At 54.2% G+C, this 18739-nt stretch overlaps 6 protein-coding genes across 6 annotated transcripts; 3 read left to right on the top strand and 3 right to left on the bottom strand.

Moving 5' to 3' along the window:
- Positions 1-253: 253 nt before the first annotated feature.
- On the top strand, positions 254-1772 carry GCG54_00000016 (Glutaminyl-peptide cyclotransferase-like protein; the record flags this gene model as incomplete). Its single annotated transcript, XM_045400160.1, has 3 exons — positions 254-403; positions 476-1224; positions 1274-1772. Coding segments are annotated over 3 exons (1398 nt in total), but the record flags the coding sequence as incomplete, so codon positions are not given.
- Positions 1773-2388: 616 nt separating this feature from the next.
- Positions 2389-3451, top strand: GCG54_00000015 (uncharacterized protein; the record flags this gene model as incomplete). The annotated part of the gene is made up of 4 exons (XM_045400159.1): positions 2389-2522; positions 2606-2804; positions 2860-3147; positions 3212-3451. The coding sequence occupies 4 exons, from the start codon at positions 2389-2391 to the stop codon at positions 3449-3451; spliced, it is 861 nt and encodes a 286-aa protein (XP_045266646.1).
- Positions 3452-3800: 349 nt separating this feature from the next.
- Positions 3801-4316, bottom strand: GCG54_00000014 (uncharacterized protein; the record flags this gene model as incomplete). The annotated part of the gene is made up of 1 exon (XM_045400158.1): positions 3801-4316. One exon carries the CDS (start codon positions 4314-4316, stop codon positions 3801-3803), a length of 516 nt encoding a protein of 171 aa, XP_045266645.1.
- Positions 4317-5160: 844 nt separating this feature from the next.
- Positions 5161-7192, bottom strand: GCG54_00000013 (uncharacterized protein; the record flags this gene model as incomplete). Its single annotated transcript, XM_045400157.1, has 2 exons — positions 5161-6627; positions 6686-7192. The coding sequence occupies 2 exons, from the start codon at positions 7190-7192 to the stop codon at positions 5161-5163; spliced, it is 1974 nt and encodes a 657-aa protein (XP_045266644.1).
- A 1894-nt stretch (positions 7193-9086) lies between these two features.
- On the top strand, positions 9087-12449 carry GCG54_00000012 (uncharacterized protein; the record flags this gene model as incomplete). Its single annotated transcript, XM_045400156.1, has 2 exons — positions 9087-10308; positions 10357-12449. 2 exons carry the CDS (start codon positions 9087-9089, stop codon positions 12447-12449), a joined length of 3315 nt encoding a protein of 1104 aa, XP_045266643.1.
- Positions 12450-14060: 1611 nt separating this feature from the next.
- Positions 14061-18474, bottom strand: GCG54_00000011 (uncharacterized protein; the record flags this gene model as incomplete). The annotated part of the gene is made up of 3 exons (XM_045400155.1): positions 14061-16395; positions 16453-17299; positions 17340-18474. The coding sequence occupies 3 exons, from the start codon at positions 18472-18474 to the stop codon at positions 14061-14063; spliced, it is 4317 nt and encodes a 1438-aa protein (XP_045266642.1).
- Positions 18475-18739: the final 265 nt, after the last annotated feature.

Here is an 18739-nt window from a genome sequence, read left to right as displayed (position 1 = left end):
ACCATTGGCTTGACTGGCTGTCGGCGATAGGCGATGGGGTTCGTCCGTTGGAGTTTAGAGTGCGAACCGATGGCTTGGTTCGGCCGACACTGGCATACCTCATTGGCCTAGGACTTTGCGAGGAATTAAGCAGACGTCTGATCCTCTGGAGTCAGACGTAATTACGGATTTCAATCTCACTTGTCATTGAAAAGAGGTTGATGATTGAGTTGGCTGCTCAGATGGTCCGCCCGGCAGTTTGACGACCCCAGAATCGCCTAGCACCATTAGGGAAGCCGGAACGGTGGGTCTAACTCCGTGGGTGGAGCCGCTATCGGAATATTTCCCAGCAAGCACCGTCCGCTGGTGCCCTTTGGCGGGGACATGGACCCGGCGTGGACCTGAGTCGCATTTCGACCTCAGGGTCTCCTCTCCCACTTGACACCTTTCTCCCCGCCCAACATGGTTGTCGCAACCTGACGGCTCCTCTCGCAAGAAGCCGCCGAGCGACACATACGCACACACAGCAAAACCTTGCTTTTCCACCGACCGCGAGAAGCAGCAGCATGAACCTGCTGCTGCCGACCTTGTCCCTGCCACGATGGGTCTGTTGACCTCCCTCCCGAAGCTACCCCTCGTTGGGTCCATCCTCCTCGTCCTCTGCTCGCTCTTCACCCCCGCGACGGCCTACACCGAGCTTGGCGACGAGGCCCTCCGCGCGATCCCCTCCGGCGGTGACAGCTTCGATATCCATACCGGCTCCCTGCTGGCGCCGATCCTTATCCCTCGCGTCCCCGGCACCCCCGGCTCGGCCAAGGTGCAGCAGCACTTTGTCGACTTCTTCCGCGCGCATTTGCCCGAGTGGACGATCGAGTGGCACAACTCAACCTCCAAGACGCCTGCGACGGGGGACAAGGACATACCCTTCACCAACCTCATCTTCCGCCGCGACCCCCCTTGGACAAAGGACGGCGAGGTCGAGCGCCTGACGCTTGTTGCACACTACGATAGTCTGGTCCATCCTGATGGCTTCATCGGAGCCATTGACAGCGCGGCACCTTGTGCGATGCTGCTCCACGCCGCCAGGAGCATCGAAGATGCGCTGGTGAAGAAGTGGAAGGCCATGGAGGCTTCAGGCGATGCTGGAAATGGACTCGAGGAGGAGAAGGGAATCCAGATCATCCTTCTTGACGGAGAGGAGGCTTGGGTTTCTTGGACCGATACGGATTCGCTCTACGGAGCTAGGTATGTTGTCATTACGAGGGTTGCTGTTGAATTGTCTAACATGAACTAGGGCGCTTGCCCAAAGCTGGGAGTCCGAAATCCACCCAAACTCGATCTACAAGACCGGACTTTCGTCCATCAGCCTTTTCCTCCTCATCGACTTGCTGGGCGCCCCGAACCCGCGAATCCCCTCATATTTTGCTTCTACCCACTGGGCGTATAAGAAAATGGCCAAGATTGAAGACCGCATGCGCAAGCTCGGTGTGCTTGAGTCCGATCCGAAACGCCCTTTCCTCGTGGACAAGAACAAGAAGAACGGCGGACTGAGTCAGGGGTATGTTCTGGACGACCATGTGCCATTCATGGAGCGCGGTGTTGAGATTCTGCACATCATTCCTACACCGTTTCCCGACGTCTGGCACAAGATCACGGATGATGGCGACCACCTGGATCTGCCCACCGTTCGTGATTGGGCACGCATCATCACGGTGTTCGCGGCTGAGTGGATGGAGGTTGACGAGTTTCTTCCGAAAATCGCGCATTCTGAGACGGCTCATGACGAGCTTTGAATTTTATGGCATTTAGACAGCAAGTTCTGGTTCATGTAGGTGGAGTCGTGGTTTGAAGTCTTGGCAAGCAGATATGCTTGTGTTGGAGACGTATGCATGCATAGACCGTCGCATTTGAGTCAATATCTCAGTACAACCAGGTGATACCGTTCTCAATCGGAGCTTAGAGGCTCCAATTCCAGCTGCATAAAACTTTCTTGCAACATTTTGTAGAAACACATCATGTGCATATTCAGTTGCAAGTGGCTCCATCGCAAGTCTCCCAAAACCTTCCGTTTTTTAGCTAGTGGAAGATGTTCACGGGGCTATGGTCTCAAAATGGTCAATCATCAGCTGAATTCATTGTACTTGCATTTAAGTTCAATCTATTCAGCAAAATGTGTGTCCAACTATACATCCCGATCTTCATCGACGTTGCTTTCACCTTGCCCTCCATGTACAGTGCTCGGCACAGTGCTGGTGACACAAACACCGTACAAGGGTCCCGCTGTGCCTGGCCCGTGCGCCAATCGGTAGTTCGTAATGGACACGAAAGCTGTCCATAAGTGCAGCAGCACCTGGTGATGTCGAAGCTCCAGCTACAAGCTGCAACAGACAAGCCGCCCAACCAGCAACAATGCGATTCCTCCACTCCTTGACGCCAGCCCTCGCGCTGTTTGCGGCCGGTGCCGCGCAGGCCGCTTCATCATGGGGATTTGACAGTGCCACCGTTTCTGTCTCTGGAAAGGGCAAGGATGCCACCAAGGAGAAGTAAGTGAAGCTGGTGCTGGAGCTCTCGCGGGCGACGGAATACCCTCGATCTCGACCCAATTGCTGACGAGACACATCGACAGGCTGAGCGCAACCTCTCCTCTCAAGAATGCCCTCTCTCTCGGAGCTAAGGACTCCCTCAAGGTCATCATCACTGCCAAGGAGGGTGACAAGGCCAAGCGCCCGCACCAGGCTTTCCTGATCCTCAAGGAGACCGAGAGTGGCCTCGAGGCTCCTTTCCCTCTGGAGCTCAAGGAGAACGGCCGCGGCGTCGTTGATGTCGTACGTATACGGCTCTTTCCTGATCGCATTGCCAGCCCGCTTACATCTTCCTCAGGCCCAGAAAGACCTCCCCGTCCAGCACCTCCTGGCCACCAAGCCCCTCCGCGCCAGCATCGTCATCGGCTCCTTCGGCACCTCCAAGGCCCTCGACACTACCGTCTTCGACCTCGACGTGAGGCGCGACGCCTCTGCCCCTGCCCCGACCTACGACGCTCCCATCCGCTACGGCAAGCAGTCCGAGATCCACCACATCTTCCGCGAGGACCCCCGCAGCCCTCCCAAGATCATCTCGCTGGCCTTTGTCATGGCCGTTCTGGCCACGATCCCCGTTCTTCTCGTGGGCGTACGTTCTCATCCTTATCCACGACTGTCCATGACCATACGTGCTGACTTGACTATCTTCCCAGTGGCTCTCTCTCGGCGCCAACTTCAACCACCTCTCCAAGGCCCTCGGCGCGGCCCCCATCTCCCACGCCGCCTTCTTCGGCTCCATCGTCGCCATGGAGGGCGTCTTCTTCCTCTACTACAGCACCTGGAACCTGTTCCAGACCCTGCCCGTCATCGGCATCGTCGGCGTCTCCATCTTCCTCAGCGGCTCCAAGGCCCTCGGCGAGGTCCAGAGCCGTCGCCTTGCTGGCCAGAGGTAGACTGTTGTTTTCCATAACCGCATACATATCTTAGGGAGGAAGCGAGCTTCTTTTTTCGCATCATGTGGACGAGGAATAAAGTCACCAACCAGGGCGGAAATCCCGGGGTCTTTCATCAGGGGGAAAAGTCGGCAGGGGGTTTAGGACGGTTGGTGAAAACACCCCCGGCGCCGCCATTGTACATCAGCATTCACGAACAGCATCTGGGCATCTGTGGAGTAGACAAGATCGAGCAAGGAAAAGAATAAAAGGTGAAATGAACCAAGGAATGATATTGAACCCAATCTAACCAACGCCGTGCTCGCTCGCCGAATGACTACTTATGGAAACAGCGTCGTAAGCCTAGCCTCTACTCCAACTCATGCTTCTCATCACCATCTCCAAGAACCTCTACACTCCTCCTAGCCATCACCCTCGACGACTCTCCCTCTTCATAAGCCGGCGGCGCGTCGTCGGCACCAGTCGAAGCCCTCCTCCTCTCCTCCCAAACGCCCTCCTCCTGCCTCACATTGCCGCCGCGGTACACCTCCGGTCCGCCGACGTACTGCTGCTGGTGCTGGTACTGGTACTGCATCCCGCCGGGGACGTACGCGGGGTACCGTCCGCCCGAGAAGCGCTGCGCCTTGGCGGCGTGTCTCTGCGCGCGGCGCTCTCTCTTCTGCTGGCGCCCCTTGCCGAAGGGCAGGGCTACGGAGCAGATGCCGCACGGCTGGCCGCCGGGCCCGGCGTGGTTGCAGCCGGAGGGGCCTGCGGGGGCGTAGCCGGCGGTTGTGACGATGGGCTGCTGGTTGTGGTTGTGGCCGTAGGGGTTCCTGCCGGCGGCGACGTGGACGACTGTTGAGACGAGGCCGGTGATGAGACCCATTTGTGGTTTTGTGTGTTGGGGTTTGTTATAGTGAAGTGTGGGATAAGTGCGTGATGCAGTCACGGTGTGATGACAGGCAGTGAATAGCGTCTCAGAAGAAGAGTTGCTTGATGATTTTGCGTAGAGGAGTATAAAAGCTATCGAAGACGATGATGCTGATGTTGATGCCCCCAAAAGTCACCATCGTCGGTGCCCATCGTCATCCTTTATACATCCCACCTCCCTTCAACAACAGACCCAAACGCCATGATGCCGCCGCCCTCCAAAGCCATCAACCTCCCGATTGGGAAACCCATTCGAAAGCGTCCCGCGACCCCAGAGGACCGCACTGAGGCGCGGGCGAGGGCGCTGCCAAGCCACGGCGAACCAAGTGGGCCCGCCGGCACCGAGTTGCCGGGTGCGTCCAGTCGCGCACCCCGGTCGCCAGCAGACAATGGAGAGTCGGGCTCGACCAGCCACGGGAGACCTCTGCGAGGGACGTCAGCTTTTCGCACTCGGCTGCTGGACCAATCGCGTGGGCGTGGTGAGCTAGTGTCAGCGCCAGAGGCATTCCTTCAGAACAAGGGGCCGCCGCGGAGGCAGCGTGCGCGGTCAGAGTAATCTCAAGAAACGATACGGGATGCCCGATTAGAATCGACGATGCAGCAAGCACGTTAAAGCACGTTGACGCACGAAATCACAGGTGTAGCTAGCGCCGGGGGGTAAACTGCAATGCAGATGTGTCCAAAAAGTAAGGAGGCCGTTCGTTTAAACCGTCCGGCGGCTGTGCATGCGTTTGAACGGTACTCATCTATACTTCATAGGCCCAAAAAGAAGGCAATGTGCTATCCAATACTTCGTGACTTCATCTTCGTCCAGCGCGCTGCTGTTCGCGAGTGCCCTTGGAGAGCTCCCACCAGGCCCGCATGAGGGCCATGCCGCCGTTCTGCGTCTCGGGGGTCCTACCCCTCCCGCGGTCGTTCGGATCGCCGCTCGTACCCGCCGCCGCCGTCGCCGCAGCGGGATCTCGCCGCTCGGTTCCGTCTACGTCCGCATCTTCTCGCGGTCCCTGTCCATTTGAGTGATCTAACACTTGCTGTCCAGATTGTTCCTGGCCACCAACCAGCACATAACTCCTTGTCTGGTTCCGTTTCGCCTCGCCGTTGGGTGCCCACACCTTATCTGGGTTGCCGTTGGCCCAGACGCCATCATGCGGGAGTCCGTAGTTGCGGTAATCAGTCACGTTTGGCTCGTTGTCAGGGATGCCGTCCGTCTCCATCGTCGGTGTCACGCCCTGGAAGATGCCTGCACCCCACCAGGTGCCGAACCGGCCCTCGCGGTCTCTGCTCAGGAGAGCCGCCTTTGCGTTGTGCTCTACCCACTTTGAGTACGCCTGACACGCGGATCCATGGGCCGTCTTGATACGCTCGTACGCTTGCACATTCACAGTCATGCCCTGCTGGACATCTGCTGGGTCGAGGTGCTGGCAGAACGCGACAAAATGATGGAAGAAGATGCCCTTGAAGGTTTGTCCATCTTGCGAACAGGTTGCGCTGGCATCGCATCGGTCTTCCATAATGCCGCCGCGGCCTAGTCCCCGCCAAGGGGGAAGATATCCCGGAGGAAGGTTTGAAAGGTCATCAACTGGCTTGTCAGATGCCAAATCCCAGCCAGATGCCTTTATGACGGCTTGGATCAGTCTGTGACCGTCTTCGAGATACGTCGCGCTTCCTGTGGCAGCCCATAAACCTCGTTGGCCGGTCAAAAGAACACCCTGGTTGTAAGTGAAGACTGCCTCACTGCGCTGATCACAGTTTGTATTCCCAGGCTTGGACCTATCGACGTGATAGCCATCAACGTACAGGCCAGCCTCATTGGTCATGTTGACGCCAGTGAGCCACTTGTAGCCTTCAATGGCAGCAGCAAGGTACTTGGGTTCCCGCGTGGCTTTCACACCACTCACGCTGTTGATCCAAGGGGTCGTGTTGTTATCCCCAGGGAACCAGAGATACATCTGGATGGAGGCTGAAATCCATAGCTCGTTGGTGATGGCGTTCTTGTAAGGCTCCAACCTAGGGTTCCAGTTCATGCCACCGCCGCAAAGTTGAGTGTCCCAGCCCTTGGATGCCAGGTCCCAAAAGATTCTAGCTCTATGGGCAAAAGAGGGAATCCAGAATTGGCCGTGCCAGGGGCCGTTCTGAAGCGCATCTCCGAGACCGGGCGTTGCGCTCTCATTGAGCCCAGGCCGAGGATAGAATAACTCGGTGTGGATGTCGATAAATTTCATCGCGTCAACCCAGCCGAGGACAACCCAAAGAATATCGTCGAAAGCCTGTGAGCTAGTCAGACCTGGCTTGCTCCATTAGCTTTGAATATTGGAGAAAACTCACCTGGTGACGAATTGCAACATCATCTTGGCCAAAATATGAGGCCACGAGTTGGGTAAAGAATGTGTCTATCAAGTTTCGTTTGGCACCCTTGTCAGAGTTTCCGCCAAAGTCTAGGGCAGCCAATGCTTGCGACAATGAAGTCAGAGCACCTGAGAGCATCGTCTCCATGACCGCAGCAGTCCAGTCGATGGCTGCAGGCCACGTCCCTTGATCAGGCACAAAGAAGTCATGTTGCATGACCGTCAAGGCCTCAAATGCAGCCTCGAGGGGCTCATTTTTTATCTTTTCTGTGTTTACGGAAGCCCTCTTCGCAGACTGGGGCGTCTGGAGGAAGGTCGCCGGTTGTTTGGCTTCGCAATCGGAGGGCGGCCGGGATTCGGAGTAGAAGATGGGGCAGTATGATTTGGGCGCATTCGGAGGTGTAGCCGCAGCGAGGGTTGTCGACGAGGAAGCCAAAGCAAGCAATGCGAGGCAACCCGCGGACAGTCGGGGGGTCAATCGGGCCATGATGGCGGGGTTCGAAAGGGAGAATCTATGTTCAAGAAAACGAGCAACGAGCTCTCGAAAAGGCCGCTCATGTACAGCAGCGCACTGCCATGTTCAGAAGGAATTCGGTGTCGCCTGAGCGAATATCGAAGGACCAGAAGGATGCAGCAGGCAAGCAGAAGGTCCGCGACAAGCGATTGATTATGAACGAAGGAACAAGGCCAAAAGTGAGGGTTGTAAGAGGGAGTGACAGGGCATCGACGCAGAGGATGGCAGCGCTGAATAGCCGGGCGGTTTGGCGATGGCGGCGAGGCCATGCACCAAGCCAAAGAAAGCCCACTTTACCAGGTAAGATCCACCGGCACGAGGCACTCGAGTGGTCGCAGAATGGTGCACCGAGGGGGAGGTGGTCACCTCCTTCGGAAAGGTGGCGGCCGCTAGACCTTGCTCATGCGGGGGATGTCTGGAGCCGCCAAGACCCTGCGCTCTGTCACTGACAGCGACTGCAGAAACCCAGCAGGTTTTCGGGGCATCAAAGTGTACCTTATTCTCTGCCGCTGTCATAGACATGGTGTAGCCATCTATCCGGTAGAAGCTACGCAGATTTGGGGGATTGGTCACGAGTCTTGAACACTTGAGTAACAGGTCGAGTATTGCATCCGGCCCACCTACACCAACATCTCATGCCCGGCCCAACCTCTTCGGCGGTGTGAAGTCCACGATGGCACAGCCCACGACGGCGTGATCACCTGCCGATGTCTGGCGAGAGCCTGGTGGGCCTGGTGACTTGCTTACTGTCCTCGGACAAACTCTACCGCAAGCCATGAGGCCGTTGAGGATTAGCGATGACTGATATAGATAGGATACCTTGGCTGGCTCTGTCTTGGGCCGCGGGGAGTGGTCGTTGAGATGTTCAGATGCTGGGCAAAGCCGTTGAAGAGAACCCTGAGGAATGCGCTAGGGTGAAACGCAATGAGTCGTTCTCTCTAGAATCATTCTCTCAGCGGTGCTCGACCGCACTAGTATTCTGTCTCATGAACTTGACTAAGAGGCATGTGGTGTGGAAGGGTGCTCCCGTGCTCGATTGGCCGCAGCGATGCTGCTAGCGGGAACCCTGAACTTCTTCCATCCTCGGAAGGAAGGAGCCTCGAAGCCAGTTCGGGCAGTACCTAAGCTTGGTCCGAGCACCAGTGCATTCTCACCGAGGCACACCGAAACAAGCTGGCCCTTTGGCCCTGTTGGTGGTGGGGATCTGAGGAATGGGCCGGAAACGAGCACAGGGCTACGTAATTAAACGCATTTGAGCATCTCTGTGCCATCGACAAGAGGCTTCAAAAATGTGTTGAAATTCTGGGGAAATGGGAAATCCAACTCTCGGCTTAGAACCTGAATGTCCGCGTCCAGGATGACTCGGTGGCCCGCAGACAAAGAACACGCTCTTTGTGTGTCTTGCAGCAGCGTGCAGGACGCGATTCCGCTGCTGAGGCCCAAATGTTAGCGGTGATTCGCTGATGCAGTGCGCTGGGCCACTGGAAGCAGGGCAGGCAGCCCCACTAAGCTGCACCTCCGGCCGCGAGCCAATTGTTTACACGCTTCCGTGGTGGAAAGTAAACAAACGATCCCTGCACCTCACGCTGAACGCTTCCTCCTTCTCCAACCTCTTCCCGCGAGCTCAATCCCACCACCATTCTTGATATCTGCAAAGCCATTGTGCCCGCCTCATGCCTTGAGCAGCTTTCTCTTGCTCGGTATTGCTTCAGTGCAGTTTTACGATTAATCGCTCTCCAGGGCCGAGACACCGACGCGTCTTTTTCCGCTGCTGCTGCTGCTGCGCGAACGACGTGAATTCACCATCCTGCCTTCCCCTCGTCGACTCCCGTCCTAGAAATCGCGTCCGGCGCGTGAAAGGGCAGTCATGGAGACCGACCCAGTACACAATCGCTACCGCTCTCGCATTCTCAGGGAGATGAATGCCAACCGCGAAAACCCCTTCAACTCCCCGCCTTCCTCCACCGGCTCCCACGGCACTGTCAGCCCGACCATGACTTCCGTCTTTTCAGACCCTGATGGCGAGTCCACGCGCAGACTAAATGAAGAAATCGCCCGCGTCACGAACCGCCACAACGGCAAGATTCAAGTTGACTTGGAAGCTGCTCACCGCAAGTGGCCTGAATTCTACGGCAAGCCCAAGAAAGCCGACACAAAAACCGACAAGGCCACCACCAAGGCCAACGGATCACTACGCCGTAAAGAGGACGTTTCTCACAGGAGCATCGTGCAAAAGTATCTCTCCAATCTTGACGACGATACACAAGACGACAACACCTGGCAAGGTTCTAAGAGGACGCGCGCTGAGATGCAGCCCCGCGTCGACAACGAGTCCGATCTGTCGTCCAACATCTCGAAATCACCTTTCCGTTTCGACATTAACGCCGACAACTTCCGCTTCAACCCCGATCAACAACGACATCAGAGCCCTCTCGCAAAACACGCACGCACGGCCTCTGGTAACTACAAGGCTGCCCGCCGGGCATCCATGCATGCTAAGAACGAACGCCGGAAATCAGACTTCCTCGCCCCTCCAACGCAGGCAACGCCCAAGCCAGCACCAGTCGAGAGCGTCCCAGCGAACAACGCTACACCCGTCACTTTCGATACCATTAAGAATACATTCCCATCACCGGCGACGACCGACAGCCCCGCCCAGAATAACGTCACATCCCGGTCATTCTTCATGCCTGACATCTCCCACCTCAATGACTTTATCTCTGGAAACCTCCGTTTCGACGGCGCGGTAAAGAACGGCGTGCCTGTCTTTGTGAAGAATGGCCGCGTTCGTGATCGCGTCGAGACCCTGCCGCCCAGGGATCATGCTGAGGTTGACGGTCTGGCGATTCCCGAGGATGAGGAGAAGATGTTTGTATCCCTGGATATGATCCGGGACGAGATTTGCAATCTCCAAGAGCATGACGACCTGGTGCAGAGACATGCGCTGGATCTCGAGGACCAGGTGGGCCATCTGCAAAGCGAGCTCAAGCGATTGAAGGGCCGCAAGGCGAATGATAGTGCCCTCGGCTCTCGGACAGAGTCGGAGCCTGAGACCGCCGCCAACGAACGGTACAACACTGAGAGGACACGTAAGTAGGCTTAATTCTAGGACGAGACGGAAGACTAACCAGACCTAGACATCGAGTCCCAGTTGACGGCCCTCCAATCCCGGCTTGACCAAGCGACCACCCGAATCGGCATTAGCGAGGTTGAGAACAACACTTTGTCACTTGAGAGAGATCGGGCCTTGAAGAAGCTCTCTGAAGCTTGCGTCAACATTGGCGAACTGATGGACAAGATTGAGATGCAAGGCAAGGAGCTTCACGAGACACAGGAGAAGCTCAACGCCACCCTGGAGATCAACCACAACCGAGAAACCATCCAGAAAACGTCGAGCTTCAAGCACAGCAACGACGTGTTGCAAGTGGACAACAAGTCCCTTCAGGCAGACAACCAGACCCTTCGCAGAGAACAATATTCTTTGCAACAAGAGCTGGAGGAGGTGCGAAAGGACAACAACATCTTGCGCCGGGACCACGAGTCTCTCATAGAGGAGAACAGGTCGCTGCGCAACAATAACCGGTCACTCAGAAGTGAGATCGACGAGCTTCGTCAAATCGCCGAAAACTCCAAGGAAGACATCCAGGCTGCTCATGAGGAGGTTGAGGCTTTGCAGGTAGAACTTCAGACTCTTGATCAGGAGAAGGGTATTCTCAAGGAGGACAACGATAGCCTCGTTCGCCACAACGAAAAATACTTTACCGAGAACAAGCTTCTCCGTCGCGAAAACTCGGGCTTCGAGAAGAGCATCCACGATCTTCACGACGAGAACATGCGTCTCAAGGAGGAAATTGAGTTACTCAAGCAGCAACTTGACCACTGTCGCCCTCTGGGTAAGACTGAGGAGTTTTCCGTGCGCCTTGACAAGAACAAGGAAGTGGAGGACGATGACGAAGAGGAAGAGGAAGAGGAGGAGAACATGACCTCGGCATTCTTCATGCCTGACATTACGATTGACAGCACGCAGAACTCGAGAGTCATCGACATGACTGGCGAAAAGGAGACACCGAGACGTGCTACTCCTAGCAAGAGGACGCTCGAGATCACTGAGACGACGGAGCAGACAGACCGCAGTATCAACGACCAGGACACTTTCCAGAGTCAGCAAAGCTCAGTCGCCGAGTCTCGTCCCAAGGCGCGCCCGTCCACCTCTCGTGCCAGAAGCTCTTCGAGCCAAGGCCAGAAGGTCGCCTTCTCTCTGCCTGATCGATCTGCATCGACCAGCAAAACCAAGGCCTCGAATGTCGCAAACAAGGGCAGCAAGAGAAGCAGCAACTCTCGCATCACCTCCAAGAGCTCCCTCAAGAACGGCTCTGTTCCCGATCTGGATCCCTTCCAGGCAGACGATGAAGACAACATGCAATCGCCCGAACACACTCAAACTCAATCCATCGTCCTCGATGTGAAGAGCCGGAAGGAGGGTTCCTCCAAGTCTCGTACTGTTCGCCAAGAGACGACGAACACCACGCGCAACTTGACCAGCCAGAGCCAAAAGAGCGTGTCGGTCAAGTCTTCTGCCAAGCCCTCTCAGAACAAGTCGACGACGATCGACTTGATCACCCAAGGCGGACTGGACAACACGACCACCGAAATCAAGGGCAACTGCCCTGGTCTGTCGTCTGATGCGCGCCGTGTTCTGGACAGCTTGTCGGGACACAGCTGCACCAACTGCATTGTTTGCACCCGCATCAAGGCTCACCGAGGAACGGTTACTGCGGCCGATATTGCCGAGGGCAAGAAGCGCATCAAGATTTCCAGGCCAGTTCCTCCCTCGGAACAGTACAAGCAGTTGGGCATGTCTACAGAGGACAACACTGTACGACCCTCTCAGGCCCCTGGACACGCTCTGGCAAAGGTCATCAAGGGACTGGAGGATGAATTGGAGCACATGAAGATGGACAGGGCAAAGAAGCAGGCTCGGTACGACGGCCACAACCCCGCCCTCAGCGAGACCAAGCGCAAGCAGTTGTACGCAGACATCCAGGTCATGATGACGACCGAGGAAGTCAAGAAGGGCCAGATTTACGCCCTCTACGACGTTTTGGAGGGTCAGAAGCAGGTCGGACAGGACATGTCAGATGAAGAGCTCGACGTGACCGTATTCAGCATTACAGGACTGAGCGTCAGAGAGATTACGGAGCAGATTACTTGGGAGGGCATTCAGGGATAGGAGCCTGGCTGTGCTTGAGGCTTCCTTTTGGCGTTAATGGGTTTCATTCTATGGCATCATGGCATTGATTGCAGAAGGAGTAGGACTGGGCCGGAGATTGTAAAAAAGGTTGTTTATCGTTCGGTTTTATCGCGTTTGGACCGCGTTGTATATCTAGGCCCTTTGGCACAAGAGGTCGTTTGTGGACAGGAATTATACCCCGGGTCAGAAACACGCAGATTGCTTTTGAATCATTGTTGCCTGTGAAACGCTGTGAAACATGTGCTCAAGTAGGCCATAAAGGTATGGCTGCGAGGCCACGTTTGCCTGCAGACTTTGCATGACCCATCAATGACCTCAATTCGTGACCTTGTGCAACGGGCGACGAGGTAGGGAGACACGCCTGCATGAACGCGAGGTGATGCTTGTGTGACTTGGCTAGTTACGGAATGCCCTGGGAGGCGCGTCAGGACCCAGAAGACGTTCTTCATCGACCAGGTAACGAACGACCTGACGCGCTGCCCTGGACGCGTATGCCTGGGGAGACCCGCGGCGTCGCCTCGCGGTTTCTTCTCGTGGGCGCGCTCGAATGTATGAAAGAGTTCGTGGGGACGCCAGTCGCGCTGTCTGAGAAAAGTTCTCATCACAGGTCACGACACTCTTTGCCTCCAGCTAGTTTAGCTTCGACGCCAGCAATTGTGCGTCGGAGCAGTCTGAACCACAGCCTACCCAAAGTATCTGCGCGAGGGCTCAGTCGGCGGCAGTCACGACGCGATGGAAAGGAATGCGAAGAGTATTCCTTACCTGAAGGGATGAGCCCAGATTTCAGTAACGGTGCATTATTTGCGCGTGAAATGATATGGGTGAGAAGGCAAGCTCTTCTTCATACCGCCGCGCAAGGGCGACGAGCACAATGAAAAGTGGTTTCCGATTTGGAAGAATATATCAAAAATTGCACCCACGATGGCCCCGAAGGGCAATCGAGAGAGGTCGACTCCGCGATGTGCAATGCAGGCCTCCCTCTCTGCCGCCCGGATTTCTTGATCCCCAGACGGCCAGATAAGGTAAGTATGAAGAAAAAAGAAGAGTAAAAGAAATGTGAAAAGATGGGAGACTGGTGGTGTTTATATAGACTTCATAGGGCGGTGGGTGGAGGCAGAATGGGCGCGATCACCTTGTGGGGCGGCGGTCGTGGAGTGGAGATGAGGGTGGGTTTTTATGATTGGCTGGGTGGTGGCAGTTTGACCTCAGTTGCTTGCCTGGTGCACTGAGGATGAAGTCTGGAAGGTGGACAGCTCTGCTGCTCATCTGTACTCATCTGTACTGCAAAGATACCATTGGCATATAGGATAGAGTTTTATATCTCTGTGGTTTCTGCGGTAAATTATCTCCTATGCATGAGTCCACTCAGAGAGCCTGCGAGGTCAAGTCCCTTAGCGTTTCTATACGCATTCTCGCTGCCACAGGGTTAGGAGAGTATGTAAGTTCCAGCACGGCTTCAGACAAAGATAACTTAGCTCTAAGAATACACTGCCTAATTGAAGTCCACGTGCTTCAATCTACGATGTATCCTCAGATCGCCCCCTTTCATCCCATCAATTTCTGCAATTCCATTTTGCCAAGTTCAATCCCTTAGACCACCTCCTCGCTAACATTGAGCCCCGAAGGATCTTCTCTTCTCATCTCTGGATGGTAATTCCCGCTCGTGGGCCAGAAAGAAATTGCCATCGGATACTGTGCCCATGCCTCCCAGCGAGCTTTGCTCTCCGACTTCGTCGCCGGGTCTAGAAAATATTCCCCTGATCCATCATAAATGGTGCTTTTCTTAGCGCCGGCACAAAGCAACTCAGCTATAGCTCTTTTGCGCCCATTGATTGAGGCTATAGACAATGGCGTTCGTCCCCATTTATCTCTAGTCTCCAGATTGGCTCCTTCCTTCAGAAGAAACATGACAACTTCATCAGCCTTGTCTAATCTACTTGGCGACAAGGACGGCACACCACAAGCGTGTGCCAGGGCTGTCTTCCCATCACTGTCTGCAGCCTCGATGTCGGCCCCATTGTGTAGCAGAAGCTCGAGTATCTCGATGATCTCACCCCTTCCAAATCTTGGGGGCAGGAAGTGACAGGCTGCGCACATTGCAGGCTGGCCATCATGCCCCACGGCTGCCACATTTGCGCCTCGTTCAATCAGCAGCTTTACCAAAGAAGCTTTCCCTGATTTGCATGCAACTACTAAAGGCGCCTGGCCAAATTCCGACGAGTTGACAGTTACTCCGTGATCAAGAAGCAGCCGAGTCAGTTTGTGACGGTTCGCAAATCCACCTAAAGCAAGGCTCAGCACCGTTTGGCCACAAAGCACTGCGTCAGCATTTGCCCCTTTCTCTAAGAGTTGCTTGGCAATGTCAACGTTCCTACATTGTACCGCATCCATGAGAATCGTCTGGCTATGTCCATCCTTATGCTCAACATAGTTAGGAGACGCTCCTCGTTTGAGCAGAAGTTGAACAGCAGACAAATGCCCATTGACTACTGCTTCCCGTAAGGCTCGCCCAGCTAAGTCTTCTCCCTTATCGCAATCCAGCAAGATTACCAGAAGATCCACGTCTGCTGTAACCAAACGAAGTAAGGAAGTATCGAGAGTTTCCTGATCAATATGTACACCACGCTGGATCAGAAGTTTAACGGCGGGTAAATTCTTATTGGCTATTGCCACCCGCAATGCCTGCTCGGCTGAGATTTTTCTCTTATCGTAATCAAGAAGGAATGTGAGAAGTTCCACGTTCCCCCTAGCCGAACGAATTAAAGAAGTCTCAAGAGTCGTTTGATCAATGGATACACCACGTTCGAGCAGAAGTTTAATGGCAGGCAGGTGCTCATTGACCATTGCCGCCTTTAACGCCTGCTCGGCCGAATCGCTTCTCTTGTCGTGATTAAGGAGGGTTGCTAGAAGTTCCACGCTTCCCGTAGCCAAAGGAAGGAAGGAAGAAGGTTCCTCTGTTGCTTGATCCGTGTCGGCACCCAACCTGACCATGGCCAGAGCGGTCTCAAAGTTGCCCTCCTTGAGAGCGTACCAGAGAGGCGAACGATTTGCGGAATCCAAAGCACCCATTTTGTGACCTTTCTGGTGAAGGATTCGAATGGCGGCGTGTAGATCAAAGAAAGCTGCCCAATGCAGCGCACTTGATCCATCGATCGGAGGCCCGTTCCTGAGCTCAAAGTAGAATCGCTTTTGCCGGCCCCCGCCAACCGCGGGCTCATCACGAATCTCCGAGCTATACAGCAAAAATCGCACAAGTCTTGCGTCTTTATGCTCGAGCCATTCGATCATTTTCAAGGGTATCGTGGAGCATTTCTTGGCGTGGTGCCACCAGTTGTTCAGCACGTAGTCGAAGAAGTCAAGGGGGAACCTAACTTCTCTGTTGAAGTGACGAAAAGGGTCATGAGGCCGGACTGCAACACCTTCTCTGTCCAAATTCAAAGAGGTAATAAGTGATAGGTATGTGCTGCATGTTTCCGTCAGCTCGCGGTGGGCATCAGGAAATAGTTCCTGCTGCTTTTGTTGAATGTAGTCCTGGGTCGTCTTGTGAACGAGCTCGATGATGCGGGTCGTTCCACTATCGTGTGCAGTAACAAGTCCTGCACAGACAGACACCATGAGTTCTTCCTTCACAAACTTTTCCCTGTAATTATTGTCAAGTTTGGAACATTCTGGTTCCATGGCAAGCGCATACTGAAGTTCGACAACGGTGAGTGGACGCATCGCATTCGAGATCCAGGATATCACGTTTCTGCCAAGGACTTTGTAGTCGTGCGGTTGATCATCGATCCTTGAAATTGCTTCGTCGTAGGCGCGATACAATGGATGTTTTCCTTGATGTTCCATGAGAATTTTCAGTGCAGACCGTACATCGGCTGCGCATGTCTTGTGTTCCAGCGAGTCTAGATAGAGATGTGCCAGAAGAAATCTGAATCGCCATTAATACCGCGAGTAAACTAATCTCAACAAAACGATAAGCTCTTACATTCCGTCTGCCGAAGTCACAATTTCCTTTGTGATCTGAGTGTCGAGGTCAAGGTCTCTGTCGATGCCTGATAGCACATTTGGTAGACGGCTGCTGATGAAATGGTGGATATCGTCATTCACAGCGGCAACTTCAATTTTTGGTGATTCTGAAAACATGTTTTCGACATCCGGAACCTTTCTAGAAGTTGCGAAAATGTTGATGGACGATGATAGATTCCTCTGCAAATCAAGGAGATGAGATAAAAATGACGATCGATTGTGAGCGCCCATGTTGTGCTCGTCCAGTGCATCGACGAAAAGATAAACTTGCGAAAAACGAAGCGCAACACTGCGAAGAGCTTCAAAAAATTCCGTAGCCGATGGCCGTGTTTTACGAATTGAGTGGTCTTTGTGCAACTTTTTCAGAGAATCGGGTAAATCCAGAAGTAGTCTCCCGAGCTGCTTCGTCAGGCTACCGAACAGGTCCTTCAGATCCTGATCTTGGACGCTCCGAAAGTTGAAAAAGATGTAGGCAACTCCGACTTTGCGATCGTCCTTGAACTGTGTGCTGATCTGGTCGATAACAAACGATGTAAGAATAGTTTTCCCAACTCCAGGGTTTCCAGAGCAAAACAGAGTCTGTCGTTCAGAGTCTCGCCAAGCGATAAACTTGTCGGTTTCGAGAAACCATTTGCCTGTACCATCTTGGAGTCTCCCTAGGAAGTGGCTTTGTTGAGCGCCGTACTCGACGGGAGTGAGCCAATCAAGGATCCTGTCACGCTCACTACTGTCAGCCTGGCCTCGCAGTACTTTGGTATTCTCATTTGTGATGGCAGTGGAAATTTGGACTGTTTTCGAAGTTGAGTCTACGTCACTTTCGTCGACGGTTTGTGATGAGAGACTCACAGTCTTCAAACCCTCTCCGGACCTCCTCAGATAAGTGCTCCCATGCCGGACGTTGGCCATCAACCTCAACTGGTGGCACGTATTCGAGCAACTCTTTCGTGAAAGCAGCGGCAACAGCGGCAGCGTGCTCTTGCCAGGCTTTGTTTTTATGAGAGTCGGCATAGTCGCAAATCCCGCGAATCACCAGGCATGGGAAATCGTCCATTAGACCGGCCGCTTCCATTTCGACGCACAGAACGTTGCCACCGAGATTGTTACTGATCTCGTCACGGAAAGCGGCATCCTTGATGACCTGATTACCAGAAGCGATCAGACCATAGTGTACGACAGGTTCTCCGACGTCTCTTTTTCTTGCTTTTGTATGGTCGCAGTACAAACAACCAGCACCTCTGTGCGACTGGTCGTGAGCTTCCCTAGAAGCCGGTGCTGCAATCGGATCCGGACGACGATCGATATGATTGTAATTTGGCGCGAACAAATAATCCTCGAGCTGATCAGACCTTCCGTACTTAGCCTTCAGCCTCGGTAATTTCTTGAAAACTTTGTCGAGGTTTTCTTGAATCTTTGACCCTTCCATTTCGTGGTCGCTTTCTACTTTGGACAGTGCGGTAAGGAGAAGCGTGGGTGGATTGTTAAGGGACCCGGTCCTTTCGAATTTGCCGTCCTTCGTTTTTCCGAAATCCCACTGAACGACACCGGGATACTGTCCCGTGGGAGTACTGACGACAACGTCACCGAGTCTGACATCGTTTGGCCCTGACGGAACACCGCCTCCAATGCCCACCATCAAGACAAATTTCATGTTCCGAAACGTAGAGGTCATACTAGTTGCAACCTTTGAGGCCCTGATGACGCCTAGTTGACCTTTAGGGAGGCATGCTATGGCGATGTTGTGTCTGCCAATTGAGCCCAGGGTGTAAGTGTTGGTGTCGCCGACTGCCTTACGAATGTGAACATGCCGGAACTCTTCATCTAGCACCGCTCTCGCCGCCGTTTGCTCTTTTGGAAGAGCGCAAACCCAGCCTATAGTGTACCGGTCGAGGTTATCTTTGTTTTCGACCTTGGGAGGGTTCCGTTGTTCTTTATCGCCTTCCGAGTCTTGTCGTTTGTTCTCGTCAGAGACGTGATCTTCCATTCTGTCCTTCAGCCAGAAAGGCTCTCAAACCGACAGCCAGAAGTAGCTGGAACTGGAGTTGAGAGCTAACACGGCTGGAGCTTGAGAACGCATATGAGGAAATCCTAAATTTACAAGCGAGCGGTTGAAGAACTCGAGTTACTGTCTTTGAAATATTATGGCTGATTCTTGCAGCCTGATCTCCCGAGAGCTAAGGGTCGGAGGTTAGAAGTTGTGGCCGTGGTTGGAGCCTGCTGAATGACTGCAGCTTGATTGGTGTCTGCAG

Source organism: Colletotrichum gloeosporioides (assembly GCF_011800055.1).
Source record: "Colletotrichum gloeosporioides strain Lc1 chromosome Unknown consensus_29, whole genome shotgun sequence".
Classification (NCBI taxonomy): domain Eukaryota; kingdom Fungi; phylum Ascomycota; class Sordariomycetes; order Glomerellales; family Glomerellaceae; genus Colletotrichum; species Colletotrichum gloeosporioides.
The sequence above is the reverse complement of the archived record's forward strand: the minus strand, read 5'-3'. Positions and strand labels throughout refer to the sequence as shown.